Here is a 20,156-nt window from a genome sequence, read left to right as displayed (position 1 = left end):
TACCCCGAAACTGTAGACATCGGACTTAACAGAAATAATTCCCTCCATGGACTCTGGAGGCATGTAACCACTGCACCAAATGAAAAAGATAAAATAGTCAGTATACTTATCTGCAAAAATGTGTGTTTAGCAATCAAAAGGGGAAGACCATGTCAATGTGATGCAGAAATACTTACCGTGTCCCGACAATCTTGTTAGTGTTTGCTTCCAATTCATTTTGGGTGAAAATCCTTGCCAGACCAAAATCTGAAATTTTTGGGTTCATGTTTTCATCAAGTAGTATGTTACTAGCTTTTAAATCTCTATGAATTACTTTCTTTCTTGAGTATTTGTGCAGGTAAAGCAACCCTTGAGCAATTCCTTCGAGAATGCTTAAACGCTTCTTCCAATCTAGTAGTAGACCTCTGGTTGGATCTGTCCAATGTGTAGAGTTAAGTAGGACTAATATTATTAATAGTAGTAATATATGAACTTTGACAGTAAAATAAAAGTCAGATAGCAAATTTAACAAATGAAATCAAGTATCTTGGTTCCTCACCAAATAAAAAGTGGTCCAAACTTTTGTTCTGCAGATACTCATATATCAACATCATCTCTTCGCCATGAATGCAAAATCCGAAAAGCTGAACCAGGTTTCGATGTTGGAGTTCATATATAAGTATCAGTTCATTCTTGAATTCTGATGTTCCTTGCCCTGAACATTTCGAAAGCCTCTTCACAGCTATTTCTTGTCCCATCGCCAATTTCCCCTGAATTGATAATCCATATCATGTTTTTGCTGTCATCTTTAGGTAAATGAAGCTAATTCCTTTTTTTTTTAAATTTTTTCTACAGCTTTTGAATTAGAAGCAGAAATTTTTGTTTTTTCAAAATGTTACCTCAAAAACCGGTCCAAACCCTCCTTCTCCTAGCTTGTTTTCTTCAGCAAAGTTGCTTGTGGCAGCCAAGATGGTTGAATAGCTAAAAACGCTTAAATCATGATGTCCTATCTTTCCATCATTTCGGAGACCATTAACATCATCAGTAGGTCGATTAGATTTCATGAAGTTAAGCATTTCGTTCTCAATCTCTGTCCGGTTCTCACCTATACAGGTCAATTATAAGAAATTAAAGTTTCAATGGAGACAACAATAGTCAAAGATGTGAATAATAATCCTGTCTTACTGGTGCACATGATTTAAAGAAATATACCAGCTGATGCAAGGGCTGATCTTCTTCGTCGAAGTAGATAGTATGCGGTGCAAAGCACTAGAGCAGCAGCTATAGAAGTGCCAATCCAAACCCATTTATCTGCTGCATCATAAACAATTAGCTACCAACATATGCAATCAGTGTAACACACAAGAAATGTATGCATGTATGCATTAATTATCTTCAATTTTTGGATGAATATATATCAAGTGGTATGAATTTGGACTTGCATGGTTACCAATTTTTGTGCCAGAGGATTTCGTTGACTGGAACCTTCGGACGCACCCTCCACCGGTGTCATAGCCGTCACAGTTCTGTGCTTGTACAATATCCATCCGTTCTTCATATTCCTGAAGTATCCCACTACTGTATAGCACCCATTCTGGTTCAAGACTCTGATCACCTACAGAAGTGTAAGTGAGGTAGCCATAATTTTCGTTAGATACAATGCTAAAATTGTACCTCTGCTTGGACACATTAGGCAAAATAAATTCAAATGTTCCATCTGATCTTAAGACTCCACCAGTCCAATAAAGCACGCCACTTTTATTGATTTTCAATTCATGTTCATTCGGGTCCCAAACAAGACTGAAAGGCCCTGGAGCCGGGTTGTAGGTATCTACATATGATACAAGTGACCAGATGTGGCCATCACTGCGGTTGACACCTAACTTCATACCCGGTAAAAATGTGTCTCCTGGATAATCAAAACTTTGCCAAAAAACCCTCGATCCATTCATTTCTTGCAGTACAAGATTGCCAGAATCTAAAAGGGTAGCCACAACACCGCTACTAGTACCATTACTAGTTTGTGGAGCAGAGCAGATGACAATTGGATCTTCACCCGTTTGAGTAATCTTCAATGTGTAATTCCAATCCAAGGTAAGAAGTGGAGATGAAGATGATGAAATAGGTCTGTTTCTGTTGCCAATCCAAGCTTTGTTTGGATTGTATTTATTGCGACTTATGACTAAATAGGTGAAGTTGGAATACAGTTGCTCAACGAAAGACAATGTGAACTTTGCCGATGCAGATTTTAAGGAACTCGAGGAATCAAGTGTGTCCCCCGGTGCCAATGTGTCCCTTGCATCATGACAAGCCCACAAGCATGCAAAAATGATCAAGAAAATTGAGTTCTTCATCATCACACATGTAGCCATGAATGACCACAAGACAATGAAAAACTTGGCTTAAAAAAAAAAACACGATTAAGAGGCGTGTGAGTTTAGCAAACACCTTGGAACTACATAATTTTTTTACAATTACCGGAAGACTTCTGTTTTCATTCAAAATTCAAAGAAAGACTTTTGACTTACTGATTTAAGTATTTTGACAGCAAGGATTTTCTATTAATTTTGGTTAGAATATAACTTGCATTTAGAACAATGACCACCTCCTTTCTTTCTGCGCAAGTCACAATACCCACCTACTCCCGCCTCTGAACTTTCTCATTGGTTTCTTTCTTCATCAGTACACTGGTTGACCTCTTCTTTGAAAGAGATGGAATTAACGCATTTGTGGAAGAAAGAAAAAACAATAATATCAGGCAGTAATAAATAAACCAGAGAACTGTACTTGAAAGAGATGGAATTAACGCATTTGTGGAAGAAAGAAAAAACAATAATATCAGGTAGTAATAAATAAACCAGAGAACCGTACTTGACAAGTATATTTAGCTGAGTCACACCAAGCATGATTGATACCCTTAACGCGCACCAAAATCCGAATTCGACAAGGCATCTACTGAAATAATTTCAATTAAGTTGTTAAACTTTTACTGTATTATTTCTTTGAGGTTTTGGCTACATGGAAGGGTAATATTAGAGAGACTATATACTTAAACTATATTTTGTAGATTACATGATGTTACCGTTGTTGCTTGGATTCCTTCTTTAAATCGTTAAGAACATGATCTCCCTAACATTTTTTCCATGTAATCCCCATTGTTGAGAAGTTTCTTTTCTTTTCTAATAAGTTTTGGCAGGTCGAAGAATGTGAGGGAGACCATTTGACCCATCCTTATGCCAGATAATGTCACACGATTTTTTTGTTTAAATACCAAAAAAAGATTAACAGTGTAGGAGATTTGGATTAAGCCACATAATAGTCTCGTCATAATAATTTAGTGCAAACTCGCTACCCACAAAAGTCAAACCAAAGACTCTCACCGCTTATAAGTGAAAAAAAAAAAACAACTAAATTACTTTTTATTTAGAGAAAGGAGAAAACCAACATATGTTAAAATTCTTGGAAAACTTGGAGTCTTATTGTCACACAACTTCCTTTGACTGCATAAATTGCATAGAATCCCCTTCGTATGATTTGTATAATAGATAAATAAAATCTAACTCATTTAATAGTAATTAATAGGATGGTGAGCTTACTACCACTCAAGAGTGGTGATAAAAATGAACTGAGACAGCTCTTGCAAGTATATAAAACCAAGCCACAACCTTCAACGCGCAACCATTTCGGACTTGGACAAACAATTTATCGACATATCTTCTGGCTCCTTTCCACCGGCCACATGATTTCTTTCTGTGAAAAATGCTGGCTTTGTTGGCATAGGTAATGCCACACTTTCATTTGTCAACATAGATATCACATTGGAGATGGTCGGCCGTTCACCTGCATTTTCCTCCACGCATAGTAGACCGACATGGATGCATCTAAGAAATTGATCCTGAATACAGGAATCCTTTAGTGTTGGATCCATTAGTTCTATCCCTGCGCCTTCTTTCCATAGCTCCCATGTCTGAAACAATATGAGTTATGATGACTTAATTAGGATACCATCATGACCGAACCTCATGAGAAAAACCGCTTTGGGAACTTCCGTCATGTGACAGGTTGAGTGACCTATTTTGTTATCGTTAAAATTCTTCAACATCTGACAAATCCTAACGGGACGATACATGCTACTCAACCAGCCATATGTCACGAAAGTCCGCACTGAAGTTCTTATCAACCCGGTCACCTCAAAGGAGAAGAATAAAGAACTAAAAGCAGAGGTTTGTATTACGTACATATCCAACTAAATTTAGCACACGCTCATCATTGTAGAAGCTGTTGTTTTTCCTGCCACTTATGATTTCGAGCATTAACACCCCAAAACTGAAGACATCAGATTTTATTGAAAATATCCCCTCCATGGCGTATTCGGGAGACATGTAACCACTGCACCAAGTGAAGAAGGAAAGGTAAAATATATATGTTTTTGTGTACGCATCTATAAAATTCTATAAAATTGCATTTCATGTATCCAAAAGCAAACATGTGATAAGAATGAAAGCAAGCATTGCGTCCTTACCGTGTCCCAACAATCCTACCAGTATTTGCTTCCAATTCATTATAGTTGAAAATCCTTGCCATACCAAAATCTGATATTTTGGGGTTCATATTTTCATCAAGTAATATGTTACTAGGTTTCAAATCTCTATGAATTACCCTCATTCTCGAGTATTTGTGCAAGTAAAGCAATCCTTGAGCTATTCCTTCAATTATACTGAAACGCCTCTTCCAATCTAGTAGAGCTCTGGTACAATCTGTAAGATCAAGGAAGATTCAATGAATAAAAAGTTCGAACAAAGGAAATCAAATGCTAAATTAATGTAGTTCTAATTAGTTCCCAGTTACCAAATAAGAAGTTGTCCAAACTTTTGTTTGGCATGTACTCATATATCAGCATCCTCTCTTCACCATGAATGCAAAATCCGAAGAGCTGAACAAGGTTCATATGTTGGAGTTCAGATATGAGTATTAATTCATTCTTGAACTCCAATGTTCCTTGTCCTGAACATTTTGAAAGCCTCTTTACTGCTATCTCTTGTCCCGTTACCAATTTTCCCTGAAACAATATATTTATCAGTTAATATAAACCAAAAATACACTTTGTACCATTTAAAGCGTTACCTTATAAACAGGACCAAAGCCCCCTTGCCCGAGTTTGTTTTCTTCAGAGAAGTTGCAAGTGGCAGCCAAGACAGATGGATAGCTAAATGCACTTAATTTAGAATGCCCCATCTTTCCATAATTTTGAAACACACGACCATGATCATGACGTCTATTAGATCTCATGAAGTTAAGCAATTCATTCTGAATCTTTCTCCCGTTCTCATCTACATGTTTAGTTTTAGAGTAGAAATTAAGTTAAACATTTCAATTGCGGAAAATGCTGGTTAAAGGCACTACAAGTAAACAATAGTCATCAACTCTAGTACAGAACAAGGGGGTAAATGACATATCAGTGACTAACTATCTCATTAGCCAGTCATAGGCCTTTTACCAATCCCATTAGAAACTGATAGGACTTTTACCAACCAAATTCTGTGCAACTAATGTTTCTTGCAGATATGTGAAACTCTGTCAAACAAGAACGTCTTATTATGCTTACAGAATTTGATACCTGAAAGTGAAAATTTTCTTCGTTTTAGCTGATACAATATGCAACTCAACGCTACAAGTAGAGCACTGGGACACGTGCTGCATGCAGAATATTAATTAGCCATGTTTCTCCATATATACATATTCTTGAATCTAGTATGAGCTAAAATAAAAAAAATATATGATAATGAAATATACATATACATCAGCTTGTTGATTTGTCAGTTAAACAAGTCTACCTAATTGAATTAAACAAATAAATGACTAGCACAAAAAAATGAAAACAAAAAACTACAAACGAATATGATTACCGAACAGCCGACATCCTAAACCGAAGGAGTTGTTAAATTTGTAGTTGAAGTTTTTCATTTGTTTCTACATGACATGTATCTTGAGAAGAATGAATATATGTGCGTAGCTAGAGTCCAGAGTTACCGATAAAATTTTGAGATGAAGATTTTGTTGGCGTGCTTGATTTTCTTGGCAAAACAAAACTCCCATTTGTAGTACCCGAGCCGGTGATGTTTTCAACGAACCGACTGTCTACACTCCAAAATCGGCATCCAGTAGTGTGATTATCAGATATTGGGAAATCGAATCCAAGGCAGTCACAGTTTTGCCAACAAGTAGCCTTACAATCAGTATTACTACTACCAAACCAGTAGGGGTCTCGTGAAGTATTAGTGATATTGCTTGGTTCAAAAGAACCATTTTTGAGCTTAAATTCACCACCAAATTCTCACGCATCCTCCCTCAGTGTTATAGCCATCACATTTTCCTGCTTGTGCAACATCACGTTGTACACTATACTGATACAGTGACCCAGTGGTGTACAACACCAACTCTTGTGAAGAGCCACCTTCTGCAGCAGTGTAAGTAACGTAGTCTTCATTTTCATTTGAAACAACGCTAAATTTATATTTCATCATCGATTTATCGGATGATATATATTCAAATCTCCCATCTGAATTTAAGACTCCGCTAGTCCAAAAAATAACCCCTTTTCGCCTCAGTTTCAGTTGCCCTTGGTTGGGGTCCCAATCAAGGGTGAGAGACCCTGGAGCTGGGTCTAAGACACTTGACCATGACGAAAGAGACCAGATGTGGCCATTCCTATGGTTCACACCTAATTTCATACCAGGAAGAAAGGTATCAATGGGATAATCAAAACTTTGCCACAGAATTACCCGGTTCATCGATCCGTCAGAATTCACCTGTTGTAGTACAAGATTGCCAGAATCCAAAAGGGTAGCCACAACACCAGTATTATTATTACTAGTATGTGGAGCCGAACAAATCACAATAGGATCTTGATCTTCGTCTGTCTGGGAAATCTTCAATGTATTATTGAAGTCCAAGGTAAGTAGTGGGGATGAAGGGTATAAAACTCTCGGTTGCCATACCATACTCTATTTGCAGCTCCGTTGCGCATGATAGCTAGAAAGCTACAGTTGGAACCGTCTATATAATATACAACAAAAGACAATGTGAAATTGCCCAATGCAGAGACCAAGGAACTTGAGGAATTCAGAGTGTCACCTTGTTTCAGCGTCTCTTCCATCATGGAAACTCCACAGGCATGCAAAAATGATCAAGAAAACTGAGTTGATGATAGCCATGATCAACGAGCACGAGGCTGGTGTTAAAATATACTAATGTATAACTAATGTTGTTGGGGTTTTATGATAAAGCCACATTTGTCAAAGCATAGCTGTGCAAGTCTTTAGTGGTGAGAAGACTTAACATTCACCAACTAAAAGAGAAGACTAATCTCCACCACGGAAAACGGAAAGGAGCCGTGCAAGATACGGTTGAAGATAATATCTCAACACATTGATGGAACGAGGAATATTACAAAGTAAAAGAGAAAATATGTGTACGTGCAAAGCGAAAAGTTTTGTTCCTAATTTTGAGAATGATTTTGTTAATGGTGGGAGAAAAGACCTTGTATGGATTTATAAGTTAATTGTCAGTTGATTTTATGGTGAACTCCCTTGAAGCCAACCTCCAGGTTTCGAAATTTATAGTTTTTCTTCTTCTCTTCCTTGTCAAAATTCCTACAGCCCGCGGCCGGCCCTAATTCAATTTCTGCAGATCATGATGATGGAGACTTGGCAGAAATTGACATGGCGTGCATTGTTGAATTTTTCAAGTCGACGGGCCGGGAACCCCTCTCTAACAACATCCATCTTAATAATTACCACTTGCCTAATTTGTCAGATGTGAAGTTTTATCACAAAAGCTTCGATATTAGTTATAACTAGTAATATGTCTGCACAATGCTGCAGGACTTGAATACATTAGCCTTAACTACATGAATAAGACACATTTAACCTGAAAAACATTCAACATAATCATGAACGAACAAAAATGATAGATCTAGGAAATTATAAAAAGCATTGAAATCGTAGATCCAAGAAAATATAAAAATTCATCCAGTCAAGAGACTATAATAGCTGAGGGGAAGGTGAGTATGAAACCAACAATCTAAGATATACTTGACCTGCAATTCTATTATAACTAGAAATAGTGCCCGAACGTTGCTGCGGGATTACAAAACGTGTGAGCATAATATATACAGATATTTAAAGAATGATGAAGTTTGAATCAAGGGTGTATAAGGGCTTGTGAAAATGATGGCATTCAAACAAAACTCTGAATGAAAGTAAAGGAATAGAAAAAGAAAAATATGACACATCCCATTTGTTTGGTGTTAACCAAAGTCATTCAAGAATGTCCATTAAACTGTAAACGACAATAGAAATTGAGGATCATAAAGAATTAGACAAAATCACATATTTGAAATGATAGATCAAAGCTGCCCAAATACCAAACTAATCATTAAAAAGACTGAAAATTTAAGAATTAGATGAGTACATCAGTGAATTTTGTAAAATCAAAGCAAAAAAACTTTTTATTACGTCAAAATTTGATGTCATTGAATAAAACTGAAAGTATAGTAATGTTATTAGATTTTTTTACTTCAAAATTTGATGTCATTGTTTAGGAAACCACTTTTATATGTATGAACTTCATCCTATTACCAAATAGTTAATGGAAATGGTTTGAGTTATAAAACCTGACTCTTATCAATAGCTAGGATCAAATCCTGGGTAAGAAATTCTTCAAATCAAAGCAAAAAAACTAAAGATGGCTACCTGAATTCAATAAAAATTAAAATATAATTACTCATAAGCATGTTTTTTTTCTTCAGGAATCAGAAAAACTTGTCCTAAACACTCTTACACCCCATGTATTCAACAGAGCTTGAATTTCTAAAGGAAAAACTTGAAATCATATATGTAAGAGTTGTGTTCCCTTTGGCAGATAAAACTGATAAAGGCAAAGCTTTCCAAAATTCTAATAACTTTACATATTATCAATTTCCCAACAAAATACATAGGTTCCAGCAATAACAGCACAAAAACTTTTAAAATTGCAATCTAAACTAATGTTTTATCTCTTCCTCTCCCTGTCCGTATTCCCTTTGTCACATAAAAGGCAGAAAGACAAAGCTTTCTAAAATTCCAACGACTCCTCTCATTTCTTCCCCAAAAATACAAATCCATTTTAATCCAACAATTATCAGTGCATCCCCAAACTGGAAAAAAGCAGAAGGACAGAAAACGTACCCAAAATATAACAGTAGCGTCACAGGTGCTAACAAATCTCAGATTTATTAACTGAGCAACCAAAAATACTCTTTTAGCCAAGAAAGCCCAATAAAGCACCACAACTGACAGCAACAACGAAAGCATGTGTGTGCGCACACAATGTCTCTTGGTGAAACTGAGCATCGCTCCATGAAAAATCAAACCGTGCCACCACATATACATGGAGGGTGTGAAAGGAATTATATACTTCAATTAGTAAAATCAGCGGCATATAAAATCCAAAAAAGGGAATTCAAATTGGAACAGACGGAATATAGATAAAAGATTTACCAGAAGCAAAACAATCACAGTATTATCTTCACAATGAAGAAATTGTACCGCCAAAACGAAGGTACATAAGTCTTAGACGGTGTTTATTATCCTTTTACTAAAGTATTATCGATGAAGGGAGATAGCAAAAATAAAAAGCATAATCAGACAGATGAACAATGAAAATTAAACATAGTAGGTGAGCAATACCAGACATTCCTGCCTTCAAGAAACTGGAGATGAACAAAATAGCCAAACATTTACAGCAGGTGATGAACAAAATACAAAGTTCTCAGCTTTAATTGAATTATTATCAAATATTGAAGGAAATTAACAACTACCCACAAATGTTTGCTAAAAATTAATTGATAATATGAATAATTTAATTACACAACATTTACAAAACAAAAAGTTATTAGCTTAATTTGATCTTACCATTTAGTTGGAAGAAATAAAAAATTACACATATATGTTTTCACACAATTAATTGATGAAACAACCAATTGGGCAATCAAAAATTTCAGATGAAGAAATCATACCAATGGGTTTCCATTAATTTCGATATCGAAGTTTAACTTTGTGAGTCACTTACTCCAAATCGTTCTCCCGCCAAAAACATAAACAAACCCCCAAAATAAGGAGCTCTGTTGGTTCCCAAATATTAACAACCGTTTCACTTGTATCTCATTAATATAGGAATCAGAAGTCATCTTCCAGATGAAAGAAAAAGTATAAAACACAACTCATACTCAGGGATAGCCAATCAAATTAATGGTGCAGCGAAGACGATAAAACACAACCTACTACTCCCTCCCTCCCTCTCTCTCTCTGCAAAGGCAGCATGGCTCTCATTCACCAAACCCTCATCGAATGACAGCCACCTAGACCCATCCCAATCCGTCCCAAACCCATAGGACAAAATAAGCCTTCCTAACTTAGCATCCTGACCGCTTCGGATCCAAAAACTTCATTTATACCGTAAACTTGATCAATCAATCAAAGATTTATAAAACTTTTGAATTTTAACCACAATTACAACATGCAGACCCAAAATTGATCCAAATCAAAGTTGAAGAATCCTAAAAGAACAAAGGCACTAAACTATAGAACTTGGGTATTTCTTAAAACCCCTAACCCATGATATTTTAAATACATCCATAACTGCATTCTATCTAAAACGCACTAAAATGTCAGAGACAAAGTTTGGAACTCAGCATTGTATAACATTTACAGATGACAACCAATGTAAATTTGTGAAAAGTGAAACCACTCTACTGTTTTGAATGTTGTTCTTTTGGAAAACCTTGCAAATCACATTTTTAGGTGAGGGCGAACTACCAGAAACGAAAAGGATTTATACCCTTTATCAAAGATCTACAGCCTTGGTTCCTCCGCCATTGCTTGTCTTCTCCGGTCTGGGTTGTACTTTCCTGGCAGTCTCTTCCTTCCCTGGTAGTTTTTTGTCCTGCAAAGAGAAAAAAATTAGGATTAAATTCTAAACGCAAGGTTCCTTGATTCAGAAATTACTCACTCTCTGCAGACATGGGTTCCCCCTCAATTTTCGTCATCCTCCTCTTTCTGCGATCTCTCTCTTGTCTCTCTCATTGTCTCTGCAATCGTTCTCCCTCTCTCTCTCTCTCTCTTTCTGCGTTCTTCCCTCTGTGCAAGCCCATACTCACCAACTCCCTCAATCAACACTCTCTCTCTCTCTCCCTTCTCTGTCCGTGAATCCCTGTGCATCAATAATCTGAAAACCCAGTTCGATTTTTCATTCCTCGGACGGAGAAAATTGAGGAATGAAAGAACAAATTAGGGTTAGGACTAAAGTTTAGAGAGATGGAGAGTTGGGAGAAAGGGAGAGTCTGAAAGAGAGTGAAAGAGAAAGGGTTAGAGAGAGGTTGAGTGCGACAGAGATGAGAGGAAAACACGGGATGGGATTACCAATCCCGGAAATCACTCTCCCTACCCCTATATCTCTCCATCCTCACCGTGGGATCTGAAGATGAGATGGGCAGTCTCGTCATTTAACACAATAAAAAAATTTCTCAAGCCCAGTGGCAATTTTGAAAATTAGGTGAAATCAGGGGGCAAGGAGCTTTAATGGTAATTTCGTAAATAAAATGAAATCTACCTCAACATTGCACAGTGCCGTTCACTTCTACTTCAGACTAAAGTAATGGAATAATCATATTTAATCCCATTATTTTTTCTTCCCCGTTGTGGATGGCTAACGTGCATGACAATTATGCGAGTTAAAAAATCGGCAAAATTGTTCATTAACAGTGTAAGGACGAAAATACCCTCCAATTCCTTTGATATCAGCCCCTTTTTTCATTTTACACAGCAAAAATATGGATTTGTCCTCCTAACCCACGCGTCCATCATCGCTGCACCTTCTTCTTCGACTTCCGCTTCTCGACTCTTCCGCTTTATCTCATAAAAAAAAAAATTTAAAAAAAATTTTAACGAAAAGTTTTCGATATTATTTATTTTAAAGAAAAATCACGTTTTTATACTAAAAAAATAATCTTGATACTATTTATTTTATCTTTATCGTTACACTCAAAGTTTTCAAATCATTTCCATTAGTTAAAAAAAAAAAAAAAAAAAAAAAAAAAAAAAAAGAAAAGAAGAAGAAGAAGAAAGGATCGCTGCTTCTCCTACTCTCTCTCTCCTTTTCTATACTAGGATTGTTGCGTGGTTCAGATTGGTTTCTGGAAATCAGGAGGAACTGATGAAGTTGGCGTCTGGATTTCGAGGGGAGGTTGAATTCTTTAATGTTTCTGATGAGGTTTCTTGTGTACCAAGTGCTTTCCATCTCCCATTTTCTTTATTTATCACGGGCTTATTTGCATTTTGTTGGATTTGTAGATGGGAGAAATATCGAAGTGAGGAAGAAGCAGCTCTTGGTCGTGGGAAGCGCATGCGGAAAGCTGTTTCTTACAGGGAAGCATATGTTGCACACCCAAATGAAACATTGAGTGACGTACTCAAGTATAGGTTTGGTTTCATTAACCTTTTGGGTTATTAAATTTGTATGCTCTGATTGTTTTGCAATTTGAGTTTGGATTGGAATTTGATTTTGATTTACAAATTTTTGATAAAACCTCAAAATGAAATTTAGGAACCTGTATTTTTTTTGGGTCTTCTTTCTTCTGATTTTTTGGGTTTTCATTTGGGTTATTTTTTTAACATGCTCCATTAATTTACGCTTGGTTTCGTATACCCTACAGCAGTCAAATAAATAACCTTACATAACCAGAAGCAACTGAAATGGCGAGTGGCATGTATGTTTATTTCTATGTTTTCAAATCTGGGTTTTAGATATTTTTCTTTGTTTTGGTTAATTATGGAATTTTGGCTCCCAATTTCTTAAAACTTTAGAATTTTTTTTTTGCTATTTAGTGGTGGAAATCATAGTTTCATTTTAGATTTTCTTTTGGGTTTATGAAATGAGTTGGAATGATGTCTCATGATTATGTGAATGATTTTTTTAATTTAGTTGTGAACCTAATAATCTAATTGTGTCTCATGATTATCTGAATACTAATAAATTTAGTTGTGAACCAGAACCTGGGTATCAATCAAGGACTGATATCAATTCTGCACCAAGTCCCAGAAGGTCATTTTGGGGTATATTGGAGAGGAGGTGCTCTTCTAAAGACAATTACAAATCCATGTGATGTGCATTGAGAAGTTGCTTGCATAGGGCCTTAAATTTGTCTGCTTCTCATTATTTCAAATTTCAGGTTTTCATTTCAAACTACCTCTAGTCATCCATTTTGAACCCGTTCAAGTGACATCGTAGACTGATCAGGTAACTTTGGTAATCCATGTTTGGAAGATTGAGGATTTTGTCTTTCCCTTCATTATAGTTTTGAAAGCTTTTGTTAGCAACATTGTAGGTAAGGGATATTCCATGTGGTACAAAAGGGGGTGTCATGATCAATTTTGACAAGATTGAGGTAAGGCTATGCGATATTATTCTTTAGTGTTTGTATATTAGTCTCACTAAGTTGAAGGTCTTGAAAAACTTCATTTAATAAATCCAAAATGTGTATTCCTTTAGGTGCCGTTTGATAACCATTTGGTTTTTAGTTTCAAGTTTTTGTTTAGATTTATTTTTGGGCATTTACAATAACTTTATTTTAGTACATGTAGATTTAATATTACAATTTAGTATAAATTTATATATCATCTTCTTCTTAGGTTCTTCAAGCATTTAGTTTCTTAGAATATCATTTTTGAAAAAAGCTGGAGTAGTGCATTTTATAGTGTGGTCTAACTTCCTTTTCATTGAAGTGGGATTTTTGAGAGGGACTGGTGGATCTCTGAAAAGGAACTTGGTGGAAATTCCTTATAACACTGTTCTATTTCAGAAGTTGTGAATTATATGCAAGTATGGATGTTGTCTTAGCTAGATCGTTGTTTTAAACAACCGACTCCTTTTTTGCTATTACTTTTCAGATTTTACTTATGTAGATACTCTCTTCATTTTTCAGATGGTTGACAAATTGGATGATGAAACCATGGCAATAGAATTTCATCCACCTGATTTTAAAGAGGCCCTATAAGGTAACATGCTTTGCCTCAATTTTACAGAGCTCTTACATTATTTTTTTCTTGTTCCTTTTGAACTCTTGACATGATTTCAGGACGTTGGAAGAGCCCTCTTCTGAGCACATGTCGAGGGTCAACTAAAGGTTAACAAATTTGTATATTTATTATTAGCTAATTCTTAATTATGATTCCATTAAAAAAAAAAAGTCAAGAATAAGTTGAAGGGTTTGAAAGACTAAAGTGGAATTAATTGGAACCGAACTATTCACTAGAAATCGATATATTTTTAGGTATATTCGGAATACAAAGTAGTATACTAAGTGGTATATGTGGTTTATATTTTCTATGCTTTTTCTTATAATCTCTTATGCCTTAGTCTAATTACTTTCTTGAATTCGATCTGTTTTTGTAGAAACTTGGTTGCAAGGCAAGTTGGAAACGCACAAAAGTTTGATCGCGTCCTATAGAATTGTTCATGATATAATTCTATTGTCTATAAATTTATTTCAATTTTTTTTCCCTTGCCTGGGATGCTTCCTTAATGACCAACATAGCAGAGGACAACTTTTAGTGTTGCAGTAAACAACATTTCCCATTAATGTTTTTGGACAGGAAGCAATTTGTGTTTTTTCGTATCCAAAGAACTTCGTAATATTTTTAATAGACGAAATAGGTTTCTCTTTTGATATTTAAATTTGTTTCACTCATGATGAGGTGGTGTATAATTTGCATTGGCATTGGTAACTCAGTTTTTTTCACTCAAACATTATTTATGAAGATTGAAATTGCATAATCTTTCGTATAGTTTTCAATTCCACATCAACGAGCGGGTACAAATTCTAGTTTCAAATAGAAATCAGCAAAATATATTATACAATATTCCACTTAATCGATGATTTTTGTTTTCGTTGCCAGATCTACTTTATCAATGGGAACAATGTTTTATTACAGGATTGTTGATTGATTTCTCAACGCCCACCAATGTCGGAATGAGACAAAACATTTATCGATCCAGTTTGCTCTCCCGTTTCACGTATACCAGTAAAGTCCACATTTCCTTGTGCGTAATATGCCGGCTTTTTAGGTTCAGGCAACTCCATGCTTTCGTTTGTCAACATCGATATCACATCCAACATGGTGGGTCGATCGGCTGCGGTTTCATCCACGCACAGTAGACTGACATGGATGCATCTTAGCAGTTGATTCCCGTTACACGAGTCGCCTAGAGTTGGATCCATTAGTTCTAGCGCTGCATTTTCCTTCCATAACTCCCATGCCTGAAACAATGTCAACATGATCATTTACCTAGGATATCACAATAATAAAATGCTACTGACAGTCATTCACAACCACCGTTGATGGAAGTGAGGCCCCACAAACCATCAACGACGCGCTTGGGTGGCCATCCCTAGCACAGCTCAACCTTAAAAACAAGAATATAGTCTGCAGCTAGAAAAGGTTACATACATATCCTACTAAATTGAGTAAGCCATCATCATTGCAGGAGCGGTTGTTTTTCCGGCCGCTTATGATTTCAAGTAGTAGCACCCCGAAACTGTAGACATCGGTTTTTACAGAAACGATTCCTTCAATGGTCTCAGGAGGCATATAACCACTGGAAAAAATGGAAAATAAAAAGGTCATCAATTAGTACACATCTACAAAAATACATGCTTAACAACCCAAAGAAGAAGCCATGAAAATTAAGAATTTATACACATCTACTTACAGTGTCCCGACAATCCTACTAGTATTTGCTTCCAAGTCAGTGTGGGTAAATATCCTTGCCAAGCCAAAATCTGCAATTTTAGGGTTCATGTTTTCGTCGAGTAGTATATTACTAGCTTTCAAATCTCTATGAATTACTCTCGTTCTCGAGTATTTGTGCAAGTAAAGCAATCCTTGAGTGATTCCTTCTATTATACCGAAACGCTTCTTCCAATCGAGTAGCATACCTCTGATTGAATCTGTCACAATGTAAAGAGAGTTAAGTAACAATACACAATATGTTTTTACACTCACAAATTAAACAAATAAAATCACAAAGACTAAAGTAGTATTGATTCCAAACCAAAAATAAAGTAGTCTAAGCTTTTGTTGGGCATGTATTCGTATATCAGCATCCTTTCGTCTTCATGAATGCAAAATCCAAATAGCTGAACAAGGTTTGTGTGTTGGAGTTCATGTATGAGTATCAATTCATTCTTAAACTCCGAATTTCCTTGTCCCGAACTTTTTGAAAGCCTCTTCACAGCTATTTCTCGTCCCGTCACCAATTTTCCCTGAATTGATTATCCATAATTTTCTCAGTTGTTTCCAAAAGAATATAGAAGACACTACAATCTAGTCATTGAAGGCCTTACCCTATAAACAGGTCCAAATCCCCCTTCTCCGAGCTTGTTTTCCTCCGAGAAGTTGGAAGTGGCAGTCAGAACAGATTCATACGTAAACATGTTTAAATCATGTTTTCCTATGTTTTCTTGATCAGGTTCATCAGTAAGTTTATCAGATTTAAAGAAGCCAAGCCATGTGTTCTGTTTCCTTGCTCTGTCCCCAACTATTTAAATTAGTGTAGAAAGTCAAGCTATCAATTTAGTACAACAATCAAACATCTGAAATTCTGTCTAACAAGTGTATATTAGGCTTAAAGAACATACATGAAACCATTCGTCTTCTTCGTAGATAACCGAACATGCAAAACATCGTTAATAGTAGTGCAGTAGGGATTGCAATGACAACCCATAACCACTTATGTCCTGAATTTACTGCAATTAATTAGCTACGAATACAGTTATATATAATACGATTAGTTAGCTAACTGTCTTGTGTGAAGTTTAGGTATCAAATTGGACGTACCATTTTTCTTAGCAGGTGGTGAATTTGCAGGCGTCGTTAGGCTTGACAAAACAAAAACACTACTTGTATTACCTGATCCAGTGCGATTTTCAACGAACTCACAATCTACACTCCAAAATCGGCATCCAGGACCACTAGACTGATTATCTGCTGAAGTGTCGAACCCAAGGCAGCTGCAATTTTTCCAACAAAGAACGTTACAATTAACACTACTGACAACGTACCAGCTGGTGGCTCTTGAAGTATTACTAGAGTCTTTGATCTTGAAGTATCCATTCTTTTGCACAAATTCATCACCAAACTTTCCCGTACAATTGCTTGCCCGGTCCCTTCTCACGCACCCTCCAACTGTGTTATATCCGTCACAGTCCTGTGCATTTGTGATCGCAACTTGTGCACCATATTCAAAAAGTGTCCCCCTGCTGTATAGCACCCATTCCGGCTCTGGATCACTTGGGTCACCTACAGCACTGTAAGTGAGGTAGTCTTCGTCTTCGTTCGAAATGATGCTAAAATTGTACCTCTGCTTGGACACATGAGGAAAAATAAATGGAAATTTTCCATCATCAAAGACCCCGCTAGTCCAATTAACCACCCCACCCTGCTTGATTCTCAACTGTTTCCCATTTGGGTCCCAATCGAGGCTCAAAAGTCCTGATGCAGGATTGCGGCTTGTTGCCCAAGACAAAAGTGACCAATTCTTGCCACTTCTGCGGTCAACCCCCAATTTCATGCCTGGTAAAAATGTGTCTGTGGGATAATCAAAACTCTGCCACAAAACCCCGTTGGTTGATCCGTTGACTGAGCTCGCTTCTCGTATCACAAAATTGCCGGAATCCAGAAGGATAGCCTCAAAAGCATTAGTACTACTAATATTTTTCGGAGGAGAGTAAATCACAATAGGGTTTCCACCTTGGTATGTAATTCTCAACGTGTTGTTCAAGTCAAAGGTGAGAAGTGGAGAAGAAGGGTACGGAATAGGAGAGTTTCTGTTCCCAATCCATGCTTTGTTTGCGCCTTGCTTGTCGCGCAGGATCGCTATATAGCTGGTGTTCGAAGCATCAATGGTTTGCACCACGAATCTCAAAACAAACTTCCCGGACGCAGACACTAAGGATCTCGAGGAGTTGAGAGTGTCCCCAGGCTTCAGTGTGTCCCTTGCATCATGAAGACTCCACAAGCATGCAAAAATGATGAAGAAAATTGAGTTTCTGATCATCAAACTTGTAGCCATGAGTGATCACAAGGCAGAACTTGCTCAAACTTTTGGCTGATGAACAGGAAAACTTGGCCGATATTAATACATTATACTTGATCAAGGGTAGGGAGTAGATTAATTACAAGTTAAACAAAGTTGTGACAACTACACAGGAAGACTTTTTTCCATTTATTTTATTTAAAAATTAGAGATAGAGTTCGGCTAACTGTTTTTGTATGTCTGAACACACCATATATCTCTTCCATCTGTGTTTCCTGAGGAGAAAGTTTATTTGTCTGCACATGGAAGAATCTGACTCGGTCTCTTTCCTTCATCTCTCGGTTGCTTTTCTTTCTTCATAATATATGTTTTTAGCACCTGATTTGAGGCGTAACTGTGGGAAAACTCTGATTCGAAATGCTAATAAATTCAATTTCCTCGTACCATGGTTAAGGGTTATTTAAATATAAAGAAATAAACAATTAATTTGTACTTAATAATGTTGGAGAACAAGAATTTTCTGGTGAAGAGGTGCAACGCCACTTCTTGAAGGTAGGATTATTCCAAGGATTAAAACTCTCTGCATGGGCTCTCATTGCTCTTTAGTCTTGCACTAATTTTCTCGCTGAAGTCAACTACTTTTATAGCTTACAAAGTTCACTCTCTATTTTCCAATTTGCTTGATCCTAGCTCTAGTCACCAAATCAAACTATTTATTTTCCCTAGATAAAGGAGCACTATGCCCAATAAAATTGTTGCTGAACCCAAAAATAAGAAAGATTATATTCACATACCTTAAAAGAAATTGTTATTAGCATTTCAAAGATCTCATTCTACACTTCAAACTTTCTATATTAGGAAAGAAAAATACACTTGTGAGGAGCGTAGAATGAAATTTTTAAAGTGCCAATAACACTTCTCATCTTAAATTACTTTCTTCACTTTGAAAACAAACAAAAAAATTACTTCCCCCATTCCTTTAATTTTTTTAATATTTTTCTATCAAGTGTTAATGATGTATAGAATGTCAAAAAATATTAAAAAAAATTAAAAGTTGTGAATGAAGTAATTTGGAGTGTGAATATAATATTTGAACAATAATCTGACATTGAATAGATAGCAGACCAAATTATGGAACAACTTGCCGGTTCAAGAAATAGGTTTTGTGAATTCCGAAGTTGAGGGACTCAGAATAAGAGTCCGATATGGACATAATTTGCCGGTTCACTGAAACTGGCAAGATGAACAAGACACATAGCTTTGAGCTTGCATATGGGGTATTTTTAGCCAAATAACGATGTTTTCTGGGTCAAATATGCGTTTTAAGATTTGAGACAATTTTTGAAATTTCTTATTTTATTTTTATTTTGGGTGAGTTTTCTCGTATTATCATTATATCTTACAAACTCAATCTCTAAATACAAGCATGACTTTTATCAAAATGAATTGTGAAATTATTGTTTTTTTTTTTAAAACAAATGATATTATCTACATTAAGCGAGTGAAGGTGTGCTTAACCTCGCAATGAGCTAACAATAATGTGATTCAAATTTGTCTTTAGAGATAATCGAACCTAAAACCTCTTATTTACAAGTAAAAATAAATATCATTACACCAGTAGACCGTAATACTAAAAGGGACGAGTAAAACACCTGGATGGCTACTATGATAGGGTATTGTTATAAGGGAAAGGAGACTAGAAGGGCAAAATCATACTTGTAGGTGATGAATCTGAGAAAGGTGACAAATCAACATATTAAGCTGTTAATGGGTTTTCGTTAAAACATGTTTAATTTGATATCACCATAACATGTAAGATTGGTAATGGTGATAATAGTGTAAAATGAAATCAAATTAAATGGTTTTTAATATGTACTCATTAATAATCTAATGGATTGATTTGAAAGGACAACTAATACTTATCAGTCCAACTCAGCAACACAGTCAGCCTTGTCATAGTCTAGTTACTATTCTATCCTTATCTGTTATGTAACTAATTGTTGTCCTATGTGTGATTAGATAGGCTTGGTTTGTTATTAATCATT

At 36.1% G+C, this 20,156-nt stretch overlaps 2 protein-coding genes, 2 long non-coding RNA genes and 1 pseudogene across 5 annotated transcripts in view; 1 reads left to right on the top strand and 4 right to left on the bottom strand.

Annotated features, from left to right (window-relative positions):
• Positions 1-2,351, bottom strand: part of LOC137724689 (G-type lectin S-receptor-like serine/threonine-protein kinase At1g67520) — a 2,794-nt gene extending 443 nt beyond the window's left edge. Inside the window, exons 1-6 of the mRNA XM_068463420.1 lie at positions 1,430-2,351; positions 1,192-1,290; positions 879-1,084; positions 539-749; positions 177-414; positions 1-70 (exon numbers count right to left, since the gene is read on the bottom strand). The exon at positions 1-70 is cut by the window's left edge and continues 78 nt beyond it. Coding sequence (XP_068319521.1) covers positions 1-70; positions 177-414; positions 539-749; positions 879-1,084; positions 1,192-1,290; positions 1,430-2,351 — 1,746 coding nt within the window. The remainder of the gene's footprint in view (positions 71-176; positions 415-538; positions 750-878; positions 1,085-1,191; positions 1,291-1,429) is intronic.
• Positions 2,352-3,372: 1,021 nt separating this feature from the next.
• Positions 3,373-7,353, bottom strand: LOC137727137 (G-type lectin S-receptor-like serine/threonine-protein kinase CES101; annotated as a pseudogene).
• A 2,513-nt stretch (positions 7,354-9,866) lies between these two features.
• LOC137727139 (uncharacterized) lies at positions 9,867-11,469 on the bottom strand. Its single transcript, XR_011067731.1, has 2 exons — positions 11,029-11,469; positions 9,867-10,962 (listed from the first exon to the last, which is right to left on the bottom strand). It is a non-coding gene; the product is annotated as an uncharacterized lncRNA (long non-coding RNA).
• Positions 11,470-12,126: 657 nt separating this feature from the next.
• Positions 12,127-14,263, top strand: LOC137727140 (uncharacterized). Of its 2 annotated transcripts, none has more exons than XR_011067732.1 (5): positions 12,127-12,261; positions 12,369-12,497; positions 13,068-13,314; positions 13,403-13,462; positions 14,000-14,263. It is a non-coding gene; the product is annotated as an uncharacterized lncRNA (long non-coding RNA). The 2 variants fall into 2 exon arrangements; XR_011067733.1 differs by having other exon boundaries at positions 12,146-12,288.
• A 612-nt stretch (positions 14,264-14,875) lies between these two features.
• On the bottom strand, positions 14,876-18,746 carry LOC137727138 (G-type lectin S-receptor-like serine/threonine-protein kinase At1g67520). Its single transcript, XM_068466079.1, has 7 exons — positions 16,905-18,746; positions 16,715-16,810; positions 16,421-16,614; positions 16,129-16,339; positions 15,787-16,024; positions 15,525-15,672; positions 14,876-15,334 (listed from the first exon to the last, which is right to left on the bottom strand). Exons 1-7 carry the CDS (start codon positions 18,145-18,147, stop codon positions 15,026-15,028), a joined length of 2,439 nt encoding a protein of 812 aa, XP_068322180.1. The 5' UTR covers positions 18,148-18,746; the 3' UTR covers positions 14,876-15,025.
• Between the last annotated feature and the right edge of the window lie 1,410 nt (positions 18,747-20,156).

The sequence above is a fragment of the Pyrus communis genome, chromosome 2 (assembly GCF_963583255.1).
Source record: "Pyrus communis chromosome 2, drPyrComm1.1, whole genome shotgun sequence".
Taxonomy (NCBI): Eukaryota; Viridiplantae; Streptophyta; class Magnoliopsida; order Rosales; family Rosaceae; genus Pyrus; species Pyrus communis.
Note: the sequence above shows the minus strand (reverse complement) of the source record. Positions and strands in the feature narration are given on the sequence as shown.

Coding starts and splice junctions, on each gene's coding strand:
- LOC137727138 (XM_068466079.1), bottom strand. CDS start 18,147: ATGGCTACAAGTTTGATGATCAGAAACTCAATTTTCTTCATCATTTTT. Junction 16,615..16,714: donor AAGAAGACGAATGGTTTCAT/GTATGTTCTTTA, acceptor TAATTTAAATAG/TTGGGGACAGAGCAAGGAAA. Junction 16,340..16,420: donor GATTTGGACCTGTTTATAGG/GTAAGGCCTTCA, acceptor TAATCAATTCAG/GGAAAATTGGTGACGGGACG.